This window comes from Rattus rattus, chromosome 3 (genome assembly GCF_011064425.1).
Source record: "Rattus rattus isolate New Zealand chromosome 3, Rrattus_CSIRO_v1, whole genome shotgun sequence".
Taxonomy (NCBI): domain Eukaryota; kingdom Metazoa; phylum Chordata; class Mammalia; order Rodentia; family Muridae; genus Rattus; species Rattus rattus.
In genome coordinates, this window is record NC_046156.1 from 120003592 (window position 1) to 120024644 (window position 21053).

Consider the following 21053-nt stretch of genomic DNA (forward strand, 5'->3'; position numbering starts at 1 on the left):
GTTCAATACTGAGTAACAGTAATTACAGATACCTTTGTCTTTGGCCTGATCTCAAAGGAAGGGTTTCTTCATGTTTTAATTAAATACAAGGACTTTTGCAACCTAATTAACTGTTTACTTTTTGTGGTACTGGGGATTGAAACAAGGGCTTCATGTGTGCTATACATATACAAGCTGAACTCTATGCCTCAGCCGTTTTGAGATAACCCTTCACCATGTTAGAAAAAAACCAAACTCACCCATCTGTTTTTATTTTGCTGAAAAATTGCTTCAATTTTTTAAAACTGGAAACATACAGTAACTTTTCTTATATGCTTTTTCTGTACATATTGACATCATATATTTCCAATGGTGTTATCGCAATTACACTGGCCAGTTTATCAAAGTTATCCAACCTTATATTCCTGGAGTAAGTCAACTTATTGTTTGTATACTTTGGATTTTGTCTGATAGTATCTTACATTTTTTTAACCTGTATGCAAATGGCCCTTGGTTCCCTTTGCTACCACCAGGCTTTTGTTGTGTATGTCTTCATAAAATGATCTGTGTTTCTTAGATTTCTCTATTCTGATTAAGTTTGCAAAAGAGCAATCTTTTTCTTTAGAGATATAATTTTCAAAGACCTCATTGATGGAACCACTGGGGGATTATTATTATTATTTTTAATAGGGAACGTTCAACCATTGATTCAGTTGACTTATTGTTTCAAAAATGTATTATATATTTCTATTGGATTCAGTTTTTGTTTTTCATGTCAGGGTTTCTCCATACCTCTGGGTGTCCTGGAACTTAATAGACCAGGTTGGGCTTGAACTCATGAGATCCACCTCCTTTTGCCTCCTGAGTGCTGGGATTAAAGATGCACACCGTTTGATTGTCTTTAAAAGTTATATTTTCTTTTTAGCAGAAAGCAGTTCTTGCTGCTGCAGTTATGTTCCATGAGTACATCTATTTTTTGTTGATTAACCCTGCCTTCCACTTTTTCGTGAACTCATGATTTTTTTTCTTGTTCCCAAAGCTTGTTCCTGTCTTTCTTACTTTTTCCCTCTTAAAAATTATATTTTGTTGTTTTTGAGACTGGGTATTGATACCTAAGGGTTAGACTGGCCCTGGCCTCAGGAATTGTGCATTACTTAAGAGCCAGGATTAAAGGTGTTTGCCACCATACCGGGATTCTTCTCTTGTTTAGAAAGGTGAAAAGATTAACTTCTGCATAATCTTCCACCTTTAGCTGATGAACGTGTAAATTATCACATAAAACTGAATATGTCCTGATAAAATAATACAGTAAAAAATTCTCAAAAGCTAACTTTTGGTTCTAAATGACCTTTAACACTGTTTTCTAGAAGATGGTAGGTTGAAGACTTTCTGACATGATCAAGTGGTTTATTTTCATAAGGTTTTAGCAAGAAGTAAGTCAATTTCCATCCTTCCATGCAGATGTTACCAACACTATTTTAACTCCTTAAAATAGCTCATAAAAGTTTGTAGGAACAAAAGGAGAAAGTAACATTTAATAATCTGACACCAAATGTTGGTAAATCCTCTATGAATTTTATTTTAATGTCTTGTAAAGAGATGTACTAACTCCCATTGTACTGTTTGAATAGAAAGGCAGAGGTCATAGTTCCCTCTAAAGCAAAAGTTAGGTATATCCGCTTATTTACCACTTGAAAATATTTGGGGTTTCTTAATTGTAACATAGACCTACTGTTTGTGAAGTATCTACCTAATCCCCTTCTTGCTCTCGTGAGACGTGGAGCAAGCCATGTAGACAGGAAGCTTGTATCTTCTCCTGTGTCAGGAATGGTAACATCCTTCATCTCTGTTATAATAGTCTCTCATGTTTTCTGTTAGAATCTCTGGAACTATGTATGACAAGCTAGCTTGTTCAAGTAGGGTAAACTCTGAGACCTACACACAGGATCATTAAAACAGGAGAGCACTTTAATCTGTTTGAGTACAATAATAATATGAGTCCAAAGGTCTTCAATAAAAACACCTACTAATTTTTAATTTCTTTTCACATTAGTTCTGAATTTAATGAGCGGCTAAGTAAAATTGATAAGCTTAAGAACAGATATGAAATTCTTACTGTTGTCATGCTGCCTCCTGAAGGAGAAGAGGAGAAAACACAGTCCTATTATGTAATAAAGGTAACATTTACCTGCTACAAATCTGATTGTATGAGACATATTTATTCATTCAATATACACTAAAATATACATTCACACTTCACATCTCAAATATCCAAACCAGGTTATTTCTCTGTCACTAAGTCTAGATTTTAACAGAAATTATCCATGGTTAGAAGAGGCAAACAGTAGTGTCCTTTTTTTGTAAAGATGTACTGAGGCCCACCAGTGACATCATCTTGACATCTGCAAAGACCTGACTTCTGAATGTGGTCACACCACCTTACTAGATGTTAGGACCTCAGCACACCTCTTTTATGGCCACAGTAGCTCCTGGTGTTGGTCCTGCAATAGCCTTTGTTTTCCATGGTTCAGCTTTAGTGTGTGATTCTGCTTAAAAGTAAAACTGGAATAACAGCTAGTATTCTTCACATTTCATTCCCAAGACACTTAAGTCTTTATAAGCCTACAGCCTTATTCTGACCAAATTTGAGTGATACTGCCCAATAAAGGTATTTTAAAAAGCTGTGAGATATTAAAAAGTTGTAACTATTTCAAAATCCCAATTTTCCCAACTCCAAATAAAATGTACTAAATATATCTTTATAAAATGTACTATAAGCATACATATGTGTATATATACATTTGTACTATAAATATAAATGTACTATATATGTAATCTTTTTTTTACCAACAGAGGGAACGATCATTTTAGAACTTAAAGGCACACCTACAATTAAGTCAGAAATTTATACAGATGAACAAATTAAGAATGAACTGAGGAGTGACATTCATTGAAGTTACATAACTGTCACAATCTGTTTCACTCATCCCAGTCTGCTCCCACACTATTTTATTCAATAGAAATAGCAGCAGATCTGATTTTTATTTTGTTTTAGCTATACTTGACATACAAATTACATGTATTTCTATGCTATTGCTATTTCCATAGATGTATACATTTAAATTAGGGGTAATCACATTTCATGTATCATTTCTTTGTGGGTTTATTATATAAATGTGTTAAAGGTTCAGTTGTCAGCTGATAAGATTTTTTTAGGGGGAAATAACTGGCTCCTGAGGATATGAATCTCATCAGTGAATTCATCCACTGATATTTAATTGTATTACTGAGAGATGCTGGGGCCTAGTTAGAGGAAATTGGAGGCATTCCTTGGGAAGACTTATCTTGTCCCTTCTTTGCTTCCTGGCTAGCAGCTAAGGCTTTTTAGAGCCCAGAAACAGGAACAAGTGATGAGATAGAAGCCTGATATTGGATAAAAATGCAGGTTTACTTCTTTATGTCAAGTGTTTTGTCACAATAACAGGTAACAGAGAAATAATTTGTTACAAAAGTATGTGAAACTTGTTTTGAAACAGTAAAATTTTACTTTGGTAAGCTCATTGTATAGGAAATTTTGATATTTAAGCAATTTAAAGGACTTCATGTTTTCTAGTACTACACTTATTACAAGTACTACCATCATTTGTACAATTATCTTCAAAATTATTATTTTTTCCTTACCTGTGTGTCTACACATGAGTGCAAATGCCCAAGGTCAGAGATGTCAGAGCTCTTGGAACTGGAGTTAAGGGTGGATGTAAGCTACCTGATGTGGGAATTGGGAACCAGACTTGGTTCTCTGGAGGAGCATCAAATGTTCTTAACTGCTGAGCCATCTCTCCAGCCCAAAGGTTCTCTTTTAAATTGTGATAAAATATATTAGAAAACAGACTCACACTGCTTTCCTTGCTTGATATACTCTGGTTACTTCTTATCCTTTTCTGAATCAAGTAAGAATTGGGTTCTCAAACCTCTCTCAGACCCAAACATTCTTAGAGTTTCAAGATCGTTTGAGTCACCCCATCTATCTTCCAGAGATCTGGTAGCTGCTTAGCTCCCTTCAATTCGCCTCTAACCCCCCCTCCCCCAACACACCTTTCTCCTGGTATGTTTTATGTTAGCTACACTTCCACCATGGTTTTGTATCCTATATATGTGCTGTAATTTTAAAGCCTAAGAATTTGTTTGGTCTTGTGTATGAAAAAAAAGAGTATAAGAAGTAAATGCCTGGGAAGCATGTGAAGGCCCTACGGTAAGCAGAGATTGCTGTGAATTAGTTATTCTCTGCTTTAGGCAGTATGCCCTATGATAAATTATTTAGCTCTGTTCTGTATTTAGGCTGCTCAAGAAAAAGAAGAACTTCAAAGGGAAGGTGACAGCTTGGACGCTAAGATCAGCAAAGCTGAAAAAGAAATCTATGCTCTGCAGAACACCTTGCAAGTTCTGAGCAGCTGCAACAACAATTACAAGCAATCTTTCAAAAAAGTGACGCCGTCAAGTACGTAGCAGCCATTGTAACAAATATGATGACGACTACAGTTAAATAAATGTAGAGGAGAAACGTTGATTCTTGGGAGAATAAAAGTGTGCTATGATTGGGCCTGAAGAAATATTATGCTCTTTCCTCTTTAATCACTATGAAATGTTATTTACATTATTAGTTCTGTTGGACTACAGCATATCCCTTCGGGGAATTTGCTTTGAATCTGGGAAATATACACTGGTGCTATATACTAAGAAATGGCTCCTACATGTCTATACTGTGTTTCTCATGAGGCTCTAAGACATATAACATGTTAGAGCTTTACTTGTCATTACTTTCAGGTAGCTTTCCACATACTACATTGGAAATTAAAATTCTCTTGTAGGTGATGAGTACGGAATAAAAATTCAACTAGAAGAACAAAAAAGAACTGCAGATGAGAAATACAGATGCAAACAAAGACAAATCAGAGAACTTCAAGAAGATATCCAGGTGATTTCTACACACTTTTTAGTAGTAAACCCTAAATAAAGGTCAACTACCATTATTACTACTTAATCTTGTACAAAAAGCATCTTTAGAGAAGTAGGCCATGAGAAACACAACCTCATTTACAGAAAAACAAGCAAAGAAAAATGTAAAGCAAATCAGTTAATATTCTATGGCTGGGAGGTAATAATTTTATTAGTTACGAACCACAGCTAGACAATTAACGACATCCACTAGTTATTTTAGTGACCTCACTGAATTCCTTAAAGATCACATTCAGTTTTTAAAAACAAAGTTTAAAACAGAAAATCTAGTGAAAGTAGCCACTAAAGCAAACCACTGAAAGGTAGAAGAATGTGCTTTGGTAAGTAGAGCCTAGCTAAGGGAACAAACTGATAACAAATTATGAATCTTTAAAATATGGATAATTTCAAGTAATTGTTTCTATTTCTCCAAGTGTTATAAAAAGTTCCCAGGAGAATGATATTCATAACTAATTCACAGGACCTCTGTATTCCTTAGCCACTAATACAGTAAATATAGTATATGAATAAGAAGACCAAATATTCAAATTGAGCGAACAGCTGGCAAATGGCAAGCAATGAGTCATTTTTTAATTCTGACCATGAGTGTGTTGACACTATTTTCTACAGAGCATGGAGAATACTTTTGAAGTTATAGAACACTTAGCAAATAATGCCAGAGAGAAATTATCAGAGAAGCAAACCCTCTCATTTCAACTTCGTAAGGAGACTGAAGAGCAGAAGCCGAAAATACAGCGAGTAACTAAGCAGGTGCTGACGACCTCTCAAAGCTGACCCTAATACTCACACCTTTCAAGTACCAAATGGACTCAGACCCCACTTTTCTTAAGTCATGGAAAGTAGTTTTATGTAATACTTGGCTTATTTACTAACAGTGTGGAAGACTCAGAAGAGAAATCCGCATTTTGAGACAAACAAATGATGAAACTCTAGAAGAACAAGACATTCAGCTCCGTGAAATCATACAGTTTCACAAGGACATTGACCAAATGCTAGTTAATGCCATGGAAAATGCAGAAATTCATGTCCTCTTTCAAACATATTTTCAGCAGGTAATAATATAGTAAATCTGTGTATCAACTTTCTTCTAAAGTGTATGGGACTAATGGCTGAAATATTCTTTCAGAATGGGTTAGAACTACCTACAGCAAAAGGCCCAAGCTCGAGATCGTCTTCCCAGTCCTCACTTTCCTCAGTCAGGTAAGGGGCAACTGGTCCTCAAGCTCACAGTTGCTACTGGCCAGCACGCTACCTACCCACCCGTCACTCACCTTCAGCAATCGCACTACACAGACAACAGTACTGCAAGCCACCTGCAGCTGCCAATATTTCTATTATGACACATTCACTGTGGGAACAAGATTGGGTGAAAACCGGGGTGATATAGCAAACATTTTGGGCAAACTCTTACTCTAGGAAAATTTAAGTCTTTTTAAACTGTAAGAGTAAAGTTAGAGGCACAATGGATTTTCTAATTAGAGATGTTTATTTACGGCATCTTACTTAGCTTAATGCAAACCAAAATCTACCAGGAATAAGTATAGATATTCTGTCTTTGTTGATAGATTTATTAATAATAAACCTGATTTTAAGATTTCTAATCTTCTATAGTTGAAAGTTATGTACTAGTTTTTATTAGTCTGTGTAACTGTTTCATTAAAAAAGAGATCCCTTTTAACATAACATATTAACATAAATATATTAAACTACGTAATGTTTATTATGTATTAAATTTTTCTGTACTTTTGATAAACCATACCATTTCAGAAGCAAATGGCTATTGTCTAACAATCTCACAATGGTTCCTGCCAACCCTTCTCCTCTTCAGCATAAATGACTTAAAGCTATCATTTTAATCACTTTTTCGAGCACCCACTCCTTTTGTTTCTACTTTATTAACTATTGTTTCCAATTCTATGAAACTGATGAAAATATTCTTCTCACAGAAACAATTAACAATTTACTTAAACTATGTTCATTTCTTTTTTTTGAAAGAATTGGTCATATTTTAAAATTTTATTAACACTAATAGCTTTCCTGGTTCTTTAATTTCTTATGGAATTAAATATTTCTTTTTGCCAATAGAAAGGTCTTTTTGAAGTACATTTTGCATTAAGTTCATAGAAAATCCTTTCTTGTTCCAGGTCGCTGGAGGACTCAATTCCCATCTCTCCATCCACAGCTAAAGTGATAGAGCTCAAATTCCCAGGACCTCCGGCAAGAAGTGATAGTTCTAGGTCTAGTAGTGGCAGCAATTCCAACATCCCTAAAGGAAAAAAGCTCAACAAATAAACATTTTTTTTTTTTATCTTCTGTACAAATTTTGAAGACAAACGAAAACCTTATTAGTAGTTAAGTCTCCCTCTTTTTCTGGGGTTCCATTTATTAACGATACAGGCTACTAAAATAGTACCAGAAGTACAAACCAGACAAAAGTTCTGCATGGTGGCTATAAAAGCTGTTTGAAAAAAAGAACAAAGATAGATTTTTGTTTTTTTTTTTTCCTACTGTTTTATTTATAGAGAAGGAAAACTGCAGAATCTTAGCCAAGCCACACGTGACAAAGCAGTTTTTTTTTTACTAGAACATGTCTATAGTGTTAATGTTTTATGAAGTAACACATTTATAAGATTCTTTCACTAATACATTTCTAAAGATTCATTCTATAGCTCAATAAGGAAGTTTCCATTTACTCTAGATCACAAAATTACTTTTTAAAATAAAAAACAAAAAGCAAACAACAACCGTATTCTTCAGATCTTTTTTGGGGGTTGGGTGGGCATGAGGGAGGACCCTGGTAAAGGCCAGTTTTTTGTTTGTTTGTACTGGTTATAATCTGTAACCAAAGGACAGCATCATTCCCACTCCCTCAAGAAAAAGTTTAGTAAAAAAGACACTGTATATGTGTGTATACATATACATTTATCTCTATATATGCACAAATAAAGTGCAACTTAAGCTGCTTAACAATGTTTCTTCTCTGACCTTGAAAGAAGGGAACATATTAAATTTACACTGGAGGTAGATATTGCATAACTATATTTAAAATTGGTTTTTCCAGCTAATACTTTATTTCCAGCACTTTGAACTTTTGGGACTAGAGTAGGAAATAATACTATAAAGCTAGATTTCAAATACATCACCATTTAGGTATATAAATCAGCATTTCCTTTAAACCTTGGGGAAAATATTCATTACAACAGTGATTGTCTTAGAACCACTACTCAGTCACTTCTGAAAAAGCAGCACTGGTAGTAAATAAATCTGTTTTACTAACGATCACTTTAAATTTAGAAATATAGTTAAGTCTAATAAGTAAAATGGCTAAGAAAAACTCTGGGCACTTTTTGGTTCAAACATTGCTTAAATGCACATCATGTTTAAGATCTAAAACTGATCAATCCTATTATCATTTTGTTTATCAATGTTGTGATTCTCAGTTATGTATTAGTTTCTAAGTTGCTTAGAACTTAAAACATTAAAACTTTGTGTTCTACAAAGGCAGAGGTTTTGTTTCGAGGGAGATTACTTTTCTATGCTTTTTCTTTTTGTAATCTAGAGGTAATTAACTATCACAGGTTTATTAAAGTAACATATAAACAAAACACACTGGCACTGAAACAGGGTTAACTGCACAGTAAGTAGTTAGCTTGTACCTATGGAATCACGAGGAGACTCTACTCTGGAATGGCCAGCATCCAATTTTACATTTAACCACTATACTAACTGCATGTATCAATGCTAAATGGTAAGACAAAGGATGAACCCTGTGTGCAGATCTGGAGTATCTTAACATCCAGAAGTCACAGTTCTCCTCATGGAAATTAAGACAAAGCTGTCTAGGGAACATACAAACTACAGACATATTAATGTGAAAGAAACACCTGAAGACAGAACTGAGAATCAACTTTAAATCCCCAATATTTTTCTGTGACGACTCCTTAAATATTCTAAGGAACTGGATGCTTCGTGTAGTCTGCTTATCTTAGTATTCCTAGGAAAGATGTAGTTTTCAAAGGCACTATCCTAGGGTTAAGGAAGGTGATATGTGTAAGACTGTGAGGTGTACTAGGGATTCTCAAAGATCAAGGCAGAGAGGTGCTCTTCATCTTTTAACAACAAACCCTAGCTATATAGGAATAAGTCTGGAAGTATTAATATATTTAATACTGGAAATATTAATATATTAAATATTAGTATATAGAATACTCTTAAAGAGTTCCTTGGTGCTGGGATAGCAAAATGGCTCAATGGATAAAGGTACTTGCTGTCAAGCCCAATGAGCCAAGTTTCATTCCTAGGACCCATAGGCAGAAAAAGAGATTCCTTCAAGTTATCCTCCAGTGTCCACGTATGTGGCACACATGCTCATCACCTTCGCCCCAGCCCATGTAATACTACTACTATGACTAATAATAGTTCCTTGGTGAAATAACAAATGTTGAAGTGATTATGAAATTTCTGCCGCCATTATTTATTGTTCTTAAGGTTTCTTTTCTGTATTGTACTGTAAAATAAATTTTACATTTTGCAGTAGTTTTCCATCACTATAATTTGGTACAAATACTATGTATCAGTCTTAAAGCTTTAGTATTTTACTGGTAGAAACAAACATGCAATGAGTCTCCTCTAATTCTGCCACTCCCTCATGCATGTCTGAGGGTGGATCCCATCTAATGACCAATAAGAGATTTAAAGCTTATTGCTATTTATACTTTCTAGAATCATAATTTAAGAGCATCAGAAATGCAATAGCTAATGATACTTACTAATATTGCCAAGAGTCTACTATTCAATTTCTAGTAATTCAGAGATTCTCTGAAAGCCAAAGATGATTTCCTCTTTAGCTGTTTATGTGCATAGGTCCACACATGGTACTACTGTGTTTGGGTGTGTGGCTGTCAAGGGGAGTTCTCTCCCTATACCATGGGGACTTGGGATTGGACTCAGGTTATCAGGCATGGTTGGTATTTTTACCCACTGAGCCACCTCAGAGGCCTGGGATTTACTCTGGGTTATTGACTAGGATTCAGTGAGGGGCATCAATAAAGGAGGAAAATGACAGAGAAGAAGAAAACCAAAGCTGCAAATCGGCCCTGACTGATTTGATGTTCAGAAACATGCCTACTAGCTTTCCAAGCTTTGCAATGTGACAGCAGAAAACCAGATTAACATGGTTCTTCTCAGCTGCTATTTTTACTAATAGTTATTTTCTATTCTCATCTAGTTTGATACAGAACTCTCAAAGGGTCAGGCCAATGTTTAAAATTAAAGATTTTCTTATGACGATAACCATTAAAGTAAAAATAATATTGGAGAAAGAAAACAGGCTCTGACTAACCAACTTTCATGGTCTTATTCTTATGGTATTTTGTTAAGCTGCGAAGAAAATAGTATTCAAAAACCATTTACATCAAGCCTTGGACACTAAGTCAAGTCATAATTTATCACTTAAAAAATGAAATGGTGTAAAAATTTTAATACTGAAAACAAATGATTGAAAATAATACCTACAAAACATTCAACCATAAATTCTTCCCCACCCCCAAAGGCTAAGGACTTTAACAAAAAACAGAAAAGGTTTTGATAAAACGATCCAACTGCTCAATGCAAACATATTTTCCTCTAACAGTGAAGTAAGACGGACAGAAGAATTCTCATAAACCACAGTACCGTGAAGAAACAAAGTGCTCAGAAAATAGCTTCAGGTGAGAAAGTCTGAATTGTCAGTTAAAAGCTGTATCCATACATACCCACAACACTGACTGACAAGGGGCTGATAACTTAGACAGCCTTTTGTGATCTGCAACAAGTAAGTTTAGACTTAGAACTATTTGTTAGGGCTAAAGGATCTCCAAACTTCTGAAAACTAGTGAAAATTTCCTTAGCAGATCATTTTTTGGGCTTATTTCCTTTTTCTTTCTCAAATTCAGCTATCTGATTAAATATATTGAGTAAATTTTGAGGTAAATTTTTCTTAACTCTGCTTTCTGGCTGCTCTTTGTTATTTAGCATGTCTTCTGGAGCCTCAGCTTTGCTACCCTCCCCACAGCCGTCCTCCTTATCATGTGCACGCTCTCCCTCATTTGGATTTAACTGGTGTCTTTGCTCATGTTTACTGACATCCCGTGATCCAGAGTACATGCATTTTTTTTGTTTTTCAAGTGACTTCCAAGCATAGTCTGAACTTGCTGGTGAAGTAGAGTACTTCCCAGAGCTTGGCTCCCACCTCCTCGAGTGATCTTTTCTTCCCTCTGTGTCCTTTTCAAATCTTCGGTAACTAGATGCTTTCATCTTGTCCTCTGAATTTCTAGAGAAGCAATCTGAGGAATTTCTCCTACTGGAGAAATGTTTTTCTGATTTATATGGCTTTTCAGTTTTGCTACTACCTGCCTGGGTTTTGTAGCTATTGTACAAATCTGACCTACCTCCCAAATCATCTGGTACTTCAACTGAAGATGTGAGAAGGCCTTTCTCTTTCTCTTTCACCTGTGCATTTGGACACTGTAACCTATCCTGCTTTTCCAGAAGTTTCTCCACTTCTTGCTTTTGATTAAGGAAAGATGCTGAGGTATTAGTTGGAACTGGATAGCAATCATCTTTCCTACTTTGATCTGTGTAGCCTGAAGATGTCTTAGACCAGTGCCTCTTTGAACTTCGAGAAGACTCTGAACGATTCCTCTTACTTTTCTTATGCCGTTTGTGGCTAGAAGAGGAAGAAGATGAGGAAGAAGAAATGGATTCATCGGCTGAAGAAACACTTGAAGAGGAAGATGATGATTTTCTTCTTTTCTTCTTTAGCCTTAAAAAAATTAGTTGGCTCATCAGACATGTTAAGTACAAAAACATTAGTCAAATATTCCTCAAGATTTTAACCTATTTTTGTGTCACTTGAAGATGTTCTAAATAAGCTATCATTCAGACATAATAACAGTCTCATTCATTTCACCAAGTTTTACTATGAAGCATGACTTTTGAGAGCACCTCCGAAGAAAGGTGTCACTATAAGCAAATCCAGGATTTCTGAGATGCAGTAACCTTTCCAGCATTGTTCATGCCTACCTGAACATGCAAGAAGCAGCCTGAGTTTTCTATCTACCTAATCCTCGTTTCTTCATGTGCCTTCCCTCCCCCCACCTTGGCATTATTAACATTCTGGGGCCAAACAGTTCTTTAGTGAAGGTAAGAGTAGACTGTCCTATACACCGCATCATGTTGATACAAAGGGTCCTATGTCCTCTATACACTACATGCTAGTACTTTCCCACGACTTACAGTAACTACAGAACAAAACCACCAGTATCTAAGAACCTCTTCTAAAAGCCTATCCCAGAAAGAGTTAAAGTAACTTATTCTATATTTTAATATAATTTTTAAAAAGAGTTCTAGCCTTAGATCTCCTTTGCTGAGTTTCTTACCATGTGGCCCTATGCTTGCTAAGAATTATCACTTGGGACATTTTGTTACTTACTTTACCTCCATATGGCACTCGGGGTTCAACTCTGTTGCTTTTAAAGTTAAAAAACCAGTGAATATTATAGTTTACCTTTTCTCCTCTTTTAAGAGCTTACGCAACTTTTCTGCACTTGTTTCTATTTTCTTTGTTTTCTGCTTTTCTTCCTTTTCAGCTTGTTTTTCTCTTAATTCCAAAGATTTCTTTTAGAACCCAGATATCGGAAAAAACCACACGTTAAAAATAAAAATGGCAGAATATGTAAAGAACAGTATTTAAAAACCACCCCCCCAACCAGAAACCCAATTTAGGATAACCAAATCACCATATAGCCAGTATTCAACAAGTTATATTATTCCAAATAAAAAAATTAATGACACACATTTGGCATTAGTCATTTGAATGGCCAGAACAGTATTGAGGACCATATTGCAGTTGGTATCCCAAGAAAAACAGGGAAGCCATTGCAGTAGTACCAATGACCCAGAATGCAAGTAAGATTCAAAAAACGGTGAATTATTTTTTAAAAATTGGAAAATGTAAACAGGATGCCAATTTTACAAATAAAATTTAAGCAAGGACATTCCACAGAGGTGAATTGAGGGGAAAATCACCATGTTCAAATACAAACCATTTTAAAAATAGCACAGCCCAGTTGGACGCATGATTACACAAGAAATCATTTTCCAGTTTGTGGATGGGGATGAGCAGCACCAGATGTCACAGACACAGCAGCAATGGTCCAATTCAGAAGAAAATGCATGAGAAAACATCATCATCAGTATTACAGGAAAGAACATGTAAAAATGTCTACATTACACCAGCAATACTCATAATCTTATAGTCATCAGGTAAGCTCTCTATAAAGGAGAACACTCAGTCTCACATAGTGGATTTAGGTGTAGGCATTCTCTCATGTGGCTAGCTTTACTTGTGAATAAACAAAGAAGCACCCGGACTATAATGCTAGGCAAACCTAATTAGGAAAAGCATTTATTTTATAATACTTCACCTAGGTTACCCACTTTTTCCTAAAAGAAAACAATATTTAATTTTAAATACCATTAAATTTCAAAGAGGAAATAAAGAATCACCTGCATATATTTATGAAGTTTCTGCAAAGCATCCTCTGCATCTTTAAAAGTCTCATCCAAAGCCAGAGCTTTCTTATAGTAACTTTCAGCATTTAAAAACTTTTCTTCTTCTTCCAACCTTAGTTAAGAAGATTAAGCATTTTGTAAACACAAATTTATCCAAATACATAGAGAAATCATCACACAATTATGACAAGAGGCAAGTAATGCTTAGCAAATTATCTTCTAATTACCTATTTATATTTTTACTTACTAAAAAGAGCACTTACATGAAAATCTATTACTAGTCCCTAAACAATACTGGTATTTTTACATAACCTGCTATCTGAAAATTTAGTATGACTTTTGTCATCAGAGCAGAATTAGATAAAGTTGCTTTTTAAAGATAGTTTGTGAAGCTTCCTTTTCTATGGAAAAATTTCCTCTGTATTTATTGAAATTCTTTGGAAATACTAAAACACATATATACATAGTTGTAGATAACATTATAATCTACAATCACTAATTATCATATAATCCACAAGTCTGAACTGTGAAAAATCAAAATTAGTATGTTTGGGTGGGTGTGGTGGCATATACCTACTATCCCAGCACTTGGGAGGCAAAAGGGGGAGAAAGTTACTATGATTTTTAGGCTAATCTAGTCTAAATAGCAGGTTCCAGGCTAGCCAGGGCTACACAGAGAAAGGAAGTTTAGGTATAGGAAAGTCAAAAAACTTTACCAAGCACTTCTAGTTGACAGAAGGAAAAAATTATTACTACAGAACAAATGGGATTACTGTCATGTTAGGAGACTGGATATAGGGAGCTAAGGGACAAGTAAAATCATTACCAATACTTGTGGTTGGATAACTGGTTAATGCAGCATTCTCTAGCTAAAAGATGCTAGTACACCAGGAACAAGACAACCTCATTTCAGCGGTACTAGTTATTTACTTGATAACAATGAACAAGCTCCAGTCACTAATTAAAATTTCATAAATAGTAATTTGTGGGCATTTTTATCCTACAAATCCTTAGTTGCAATGCTCATCAAGCAAGCAAGAATGGCCAGGCAGATCTATGACACAGAAGAGATCAATCTTTCTTCAGTAGCAGTAGACAGGGCACTAGGGATGTAGCTCCTTTGTAGCGCATTTGCCTAGCATGTTTGAGGTACCAAATGGTATCTAGGTCCCATTCCCAGGACTGCAAAAAGATAAGAGAAATAGCACAATGATGCCACTGTCATAAGTGGCTTTCAGTCTTCATTAAAACGGATGCCAGCCTGTCAGAACATGGTCCACGAGAAACTGCAAGTAAATGAGAGTCTTGTAGCCTCTGTTTGTACACAATATGGCTTTATCCTTAGAATGTGCTCTCATGCCCTCCCAGGTGTAGAAAACAGGAGTGGTTTGCCTCAGATTACACACTGTACTTATTTGTGTTGTTCAAAATGTTACCATGCTCAGGTTGCCCTTGTGATTGTATATAGCCTGAACTCATATGACCCTGCCTAGCTCTCAGAATACCCTCGGAACATAAACTGTCTGATGCTCTGAGTGAAGTTGGCTATGCATGAGACTTTAGTCCACCTCATTTTTAGGCTCCACTTTCCCATGTTCATGCTGCCAACTACATCGGCAACAGTGCAAATACTTTTAACTCTACCATTTAATCTGAATTTGTGGGATTTACCAGACAGAGCAGAGTTATTAGCTGAATATACCAGCAGAATCTTAATCAGAATTTACTAGAAATCATTCAAATCATGTTTAGAACATTACATACTATTATAATAAAATGATTTAAAAATTAAATCCTTTACTAGAACAAAACCTTCTGATATGTGCTCTGAAACAAAACACATAACTTATTCTATTGCCCTTTATATTTCTATGTAACAAAAAAATACATTCTGAGCAATTAAGCCTGACACACTAAAGATCTCCAGTCACAAAGACAAAGACATACACATGCACATACATGTGCGCAGTCAGTAATAAGCCAAGAGTAAGGGACAAAAATGACTATTTTAAAAACTCTGCCACCCCAAACTGAAAGAGTACTCTGAAATTGCCTATGCCAAGAAGCTACTTTTTTACAAAAATCTCAGGATATCACAGGAATTGAATGCATACCAGACATTTACTATTAAATGAAATCCCATACTTACTGCCCTCCCCTTTCTACGAGTGTCTGGCAGAGATATTTTCTCGCATTCCTGTGAGTCGGGCAGTTTTCTAATGCGAGCTCGAAATCTTCTATTGCTTTGTTTAGACTTCCTTTTGTTGCATATCTAGAGACATTAAACAAAAGAAAATTTTAATCTTGTGACCCTTTTACACATTTTTCACATTGTTCAAAGCATCTCCTTAAAATCTACAATTCACTTACAATGCTCCACGAGCTACCAGAGCTTCCACATTTTGCTTGTCGATTTCCAGAGCTTTATTGTATTCATTCATGGCATCCACATGTCGCCCCACCTTAAAATAATCAACTCCAATCTTCACACTGAAAACATATTTGTGAAACATCACAGATATTTTACAAAGTATCTAAATGTTAGTATAAATCATTAATAAATAAAAAGGCATTTAAATTGGGCAAATATTTAGTTTCTAAATTACTCTCAATATACTTAAAAAGTACTCTGCTTTTACAGATTTTCATGGCAAACATTTATAAAACTCAGATACCGAAACACTATTTCTTTCTGGAAAATAATTCTGAACAAAATTTGTTAAGATTCCAATGTAAGACCAATATAATACCTTTGACATTATGAATAATGTAAAAAACATGTTCATTCACTTGTAAACACATTCTAGTCTTGACGATGAGAGAATCTGTGCCTGACTAAAAGTGTCACACTAGATAATTGCCACTGTTTGACAGAACAATCTCCATACCATTTTAAAGCCCAAGATGCTGATTGCTTCTTTCTTAATGCTGAAGCAAAATCATCTTCAGAGAAATTTTTGCTATAAAGAAAATGAGAGTCAAAAATGTAAATACTTTAGAAGTATACTTCATTCTGTCTCTGGTAGATATAATAGTGAAATGGTGAATTTTAAGCAGGAAATGCATTATTACTCTATACGGCCATGTTCAAACATGAATATTACTGCTTAGCATGAATATTACTGCTTAGCATCCAGACCAGGAGGAGATAGGCTCGCTTCACTCACCCTCAGTATATTCCTATTGCTGTGGTCAAAATGTTCTGCAGCTACTGAGCTAATCCACTCCCCTCACCACCTACACCAGCTAAGAGAATGCAGATCTACTTTTACCTTTGTAGGCCTCTCATTAAAGATGGTGGATGAGATTCATCTATTCCTAGTTTCTCTAGAAGGAATTCAACTACTCCTGGATTAACAAATCCCAGAGAACTCTGCATGATATTTTCATAGGACTCCAAAGAATTACTATTTAGTTCAACACCCCTCCTTTGTAAAAAAAAAAAAAAAAAAAAAAAATCAGAAACACAAATAGTGAACACACCCAACTTCTACTAAAATCATCACTATAGGAGGTTTAAATACTAATACCATTTTTGTACACAAAAGTCGTGTACTATTATGATATAATTCCTTCTACCAAGCCAAGAGTAATTTAAAGGTTATAAAATGAAATTATAGTTCTAATTTGTCAGAATAGACAAGATAAATACCTGTAGTACAAAGGAAGCTCTTCAGACGTAATCACACCTAGTTTAATGCTGGACAGGTGTGGTGGAAGAGATGAGCTATATAGAGATACTGCAAGCTTTTCATGGTATCTGTCAATATCCTTGATGCCAGCTTTCAAGAAGAAAAAAGGATCAAACAATAAAAAAGTGAAAACAAAAATAAACTTTTCAAACACTACCTTCATTAAACTACATTTTCAACATTAATTTGAAAATTTTAATTAGTATGTTGAAGCTGATCACCTCGAATTATGTCACCAGTTTGGTAATATGATAAAGGATCTCCATGGTTACTGTGAGAAGGCACATCTCTTAAGGGACAAAGAGCCTGCAATGACAAGTATTTGAAAACATCACACATTTGACTCTGGCAACAACAGTAGTTCTTATCTTAGTTATTTATCATGAATGGTTGCACATGAACATTAACAACTCTAAAGTCTAACACTATTTTCTTTTTAAATAACCCACAATTATACATATTTACAGGGTACAATTATATAATATTTACAGGGTGGCAATTCAATACACAATATACACAATATATAATTATCCTACTTTAACTAGTAATAGACATACAATATTCTTTGGCTTTAGTCTTCAGATCCTTTTCTAGTCGTGGACTAGCCATTCTCCTGTTCTCCAGAACACCTCGATTCTAATCTGTCTTTGCTGTCAGCGATCTACTTCCCTTCAGTCCTTTCACCCTTTCTGACTCTGGCTACACCAGCCTACTGTCTTTTTCAGTATCAACTTTTTGGCTTTTATACACAATGTGAACATGTGATATTTGTCTTTCTCTGTTTGCCTTCTTTCATCAGAGACAGGGTCTTCAGGCTATCCATTTGCCACAGATGGCATACTTCTATTCTTTTTTGATGGCTTTATACAACTGTTGGCAAACATGTCAGTGACTTAAATTTAAGATCATTAGTTACAATTTGTGTCCAATCACAATAAAGCTTGTTTTCTAGTTTTAAGAATCAAATAAAGATACAAAAAATACTAGCATTTGCTAGATGAAATGTGCATTCTCCTGGTGTATATTTTTTTCTCTTCACATGGTGAGACAGTCAGCCAACATCAACAGTGTTGAAATGAAACATTTCAAATTGAGGCAAGTATCTTATTACAGTGTGAGAATGTTATATGCTTATTATAAATATATGATAGGAAGGTTTTGCTAAATTACTTACACGTGAATATCCAATGCCCAATTATTAAGATAATATTCACAAGATATCTCTTCAGAATACCAATGAACATCATCATAACCACTAACAGATCTCTATGATGTAAAAGGAAAACTGACCTGCAACCAGAATCCCCCAACTCTAAAACACCCAAAATGGAAGAAATGTAACACTCTAGTAGGTTTTTTTTTTTTGAGACAGGGTTTCACTACAGAGCTCAGACTGCCTTTAACTACAAGTTCAGCCTACCTCTGCCTCCTGAGTACTAGGGTTAGAGCTTACATTGCCAATGCCCTGCTCTCTAAGGCGTTTAGTAAGAAGAGAAAGTGTATTTGTTTTCTTCAGCTTATATTTAACCCCACCCCCAATACCCTACCGGGTAAATTTAAGCAGACTTGAATAAGCACATAATTTTTGCATGGGATGACTGTATAGTGACTTACTGTGATTTCTAAGTGAGATATATCTCTCATGATGCCACTTCCCAAACAGATCAACACCATGAAAAAACCAAATTCCCGAATCGAGCTAATTCTTCCAATCACGATGTCACCACGTTCAATATCTCGGAAGAACAGCTCTCTCCGGTCCATGCTTGGGATCTCCATGAATTGCTCTAAAGGTGGCATGACTGCATAATGATCTGTAAAAAAGAGTAAAAAAGACCGCCACGATAGTTTTGACTTTCTCCTCCTTTGATATACTGCTTTAAACCAACCAATCAATCCTAAAAGCTTTCCAGACTAAACTTACTGTCATTGTCGTCGTGTACTTCAGAGGGTACAGATGCGTCTGGTTTCCAAGACAGGGCAAAAAGCAGATCCGCCTTTTTAGAGATGAATTTTTGTATTTCAATGTTGTCAACTCTCTTCTCTTTCCTTAAAAGAAAGGTGATTACATTTTTATTTATTTATTTATTTTTTAATGAGCAAAGCTCTCTTACATTCAAACTCGTGAAAGGCGGTTTTCATCACCCAACCCTGCTCAGGTTCTATCCAGGCAGTGTCTCTGGAGGAAGTTTTATTTGATTACCTTAGCTTTTCATTATGTGTTTATTTGGTGTAGATACGTGGCGTCTGTGTGCCACTGTGTGCAACTTGGGGGTCATAGGACAACGCTGGAAATCGTTCTCTCCTACCCTTGTGAATCCCGGGAATCAGTCAGGTGAGGATGCTCGATGGCAAGCGCTTTTACCCACTGAGTTCCGGAAGAAGTTTGAAGCCCATTCTCTCTGGACGTACTACTTAGAAATGGGAGCAGGGAAGCTCTGAAAGCTTTGGCAACCCGGCCATTCAGCCAGGAGCCAGTGCCTGGTCACACACCCCAGGGCTCCCGCTCTTCAGTCCGCCCCGCGCCCCGGCCAGGCCCGGGTTACGACCCCCATACCTGCCGGCTCCGGGAGGCGGCGCCGCGCCGCGGGCTGGCTCGGCCGCCGTGCCCAGCAGGCTCCGGAAGTGCGGGTTGTCTTGCTGCTCACTCCGCAGCAGCGACAGCAACGCCGGGCCGTGACAGCCCAGCGACTGCCGCAGCAAGTCGCGGTCCATGGCGAGCCCGCCAGGGTCCGGCTTTCGAGCCCGCGCTCCCGCAAGCTGAGGGAAGCTACCCACGACGCGCTAACTTCCCGGAAGCGCTCGCGGCGACGAGCTGCCTCAGTCTCGCGAGACCCAGCGGGACTATGGGAACTCGCAGGGAGCGCGAATCCGGTCTGACGCTAAGGGCGGAGTAGGGCTTGAGGTGTGACGTGTGGGAACGCTTGCATTAAGCACGCCCAAGCATGCAGGTCGGGCTTTGGTTCCGAGGTTGGAAGGGCCAGAGCTCGAGTCTCTCTGTTCACCCCGCGCTGCCGAGTTCAGTGGTGCAAGGGAGTCTGGGCGGCCGCGGAGGAAGTACCCTCAGTCCTGTCTGTTGGGGGCGGCAGCCAGCGTTCCCTCAGGACTGTCTCACGGTGGCGGTCCCAGGAAGGCTGCCTGGTGAACCGAAGGGGCGAAGACAGGCAGGGACCTAACGTTGACTTAGCTGCCGGACGGGTGTCCACAGTGTACCCCACTGTCTTTTAGAGGGACTTCACAGTCACCGGCCCGGAGACCTTTAAAGTGCACCGCGCATGCTCTGTTCTGCTCACGGCTTGGTAGGAGTTACAAAGCTAAGCTGCCTACTTCAAGGGTGATGTCTATGTGGTGGCTATTCCACAGTGCGACGGAAGAGCTTAAGACTCTGGCTAGGGTTTGCTGGCTGTGCGTCAGTGCTAGCTTTACACATCGTGTAATGCCACACAACTTCGTTCTACACCTGGGCACCACGCCCACCATAGAGGACCGGGCTCTTTTTTTTTTTTTTTTTTTTTTTTTTTAAATAGTTATAGGTGTTTTGAATTCATTTTCTTCTGTGACAAATACGTGATTTTGAAAGGGACAGAAGACTGGATAGTTGACCAGACCACAAAGGGAGTGAGGGGTTTGGTTAGTGCTTGGGTTTTCAGCATGCTAGCCAAGGGTCCTCTCTACCACTGAGCTACAACCCCCTCCTACATTTTTTTTTTAACTTAGAAAAACCTCCGAGAAAATTTTAAGAAATATGAATAATTTAATGAAATTATTGGGAGGAGGTAGTGCAGGGGATGAAAGTGGTGAAGGAAATTGAGA

The 21053-nt window shown here is 36.9% G+C and overlaps 2 protein-coding genes across 4 annotated transcripts in view; one reads left to right on the forward strand and one right to left on the reverse strand.

The window, feature by feature from the left end:
• Positions 1-7956, forward strand: part of Ccdc39 (coiled-coil domain containing 39) — a 38257-nt gene extending 30301 nt beyond the window's left edge. Inside the window, exons 14-20 of the mRNA XM_032898521.1 lie at positions 2033-2156; positions 4318-4477; positions 4848-4954; positions 5605-5745; positions 5871-6047; positions 6122-6195; positions 7140-7956. Of these exons, the coding sequence (XP_032754412.1) occupies positions 2033-2156; positions 4318-4477; positions 4848-4954; positions 5605-5745; positions 5871-6047; positions 6122-6195; positions 7140-7287 (931 nt within the window). The 3' untranslated portion in view covers positions 7288-7956. The remainder of the gene's footprint in view (positions 1-2032; positions 2157-4317; positions 4478-4847; positions 4955-5604; positions 5746-5870; positions 6048-6121; positions 6196-7139) is intronic.
• Ttc14 (tetratricopeptide repeat domain 14) lies at positions 6686-20054 on the reverse strand. 3 transcript variants are annotated; one of them, XM_032898518.1, is made up of 12 exons: positions 19798-20054; positions 19165-19289; positions 18855-19054; positions 17462-17546; positions 17201-17330; positions 16821-16976; positions 16437-16508; positions 15919-16038; positions 15698-15820; positions 13543-13660; positions 12542-12651; positions 6686-11797 (listed from the first exon to the last, which is right to left on the reverse strand). In XM_032898518.1, the coding sequence occupies exons 1-12, from the start codon at positions 19953-19955 to the stop codon at positions 10888-10890; spliced, it is 2307 nt and encodes a 768-aa protein (XP_032754409.1). In that variant the 5' UTR covers positions 19956-20054; the 3' UTR covers positions 6686-10887. The 3 variants fall into 3 exon arrangements, with proteins under 3 accessions (XP_032754409.1, XP_032754411.1, XP_032754410.1); XM_032898520.1 differs by lacking the exon at positions 16821-16976; XM_032898519.1 differs by lacking the exon at positions 16437-16508.
• Positions 20055-21053: the final 999 nt, after the last annotated feature.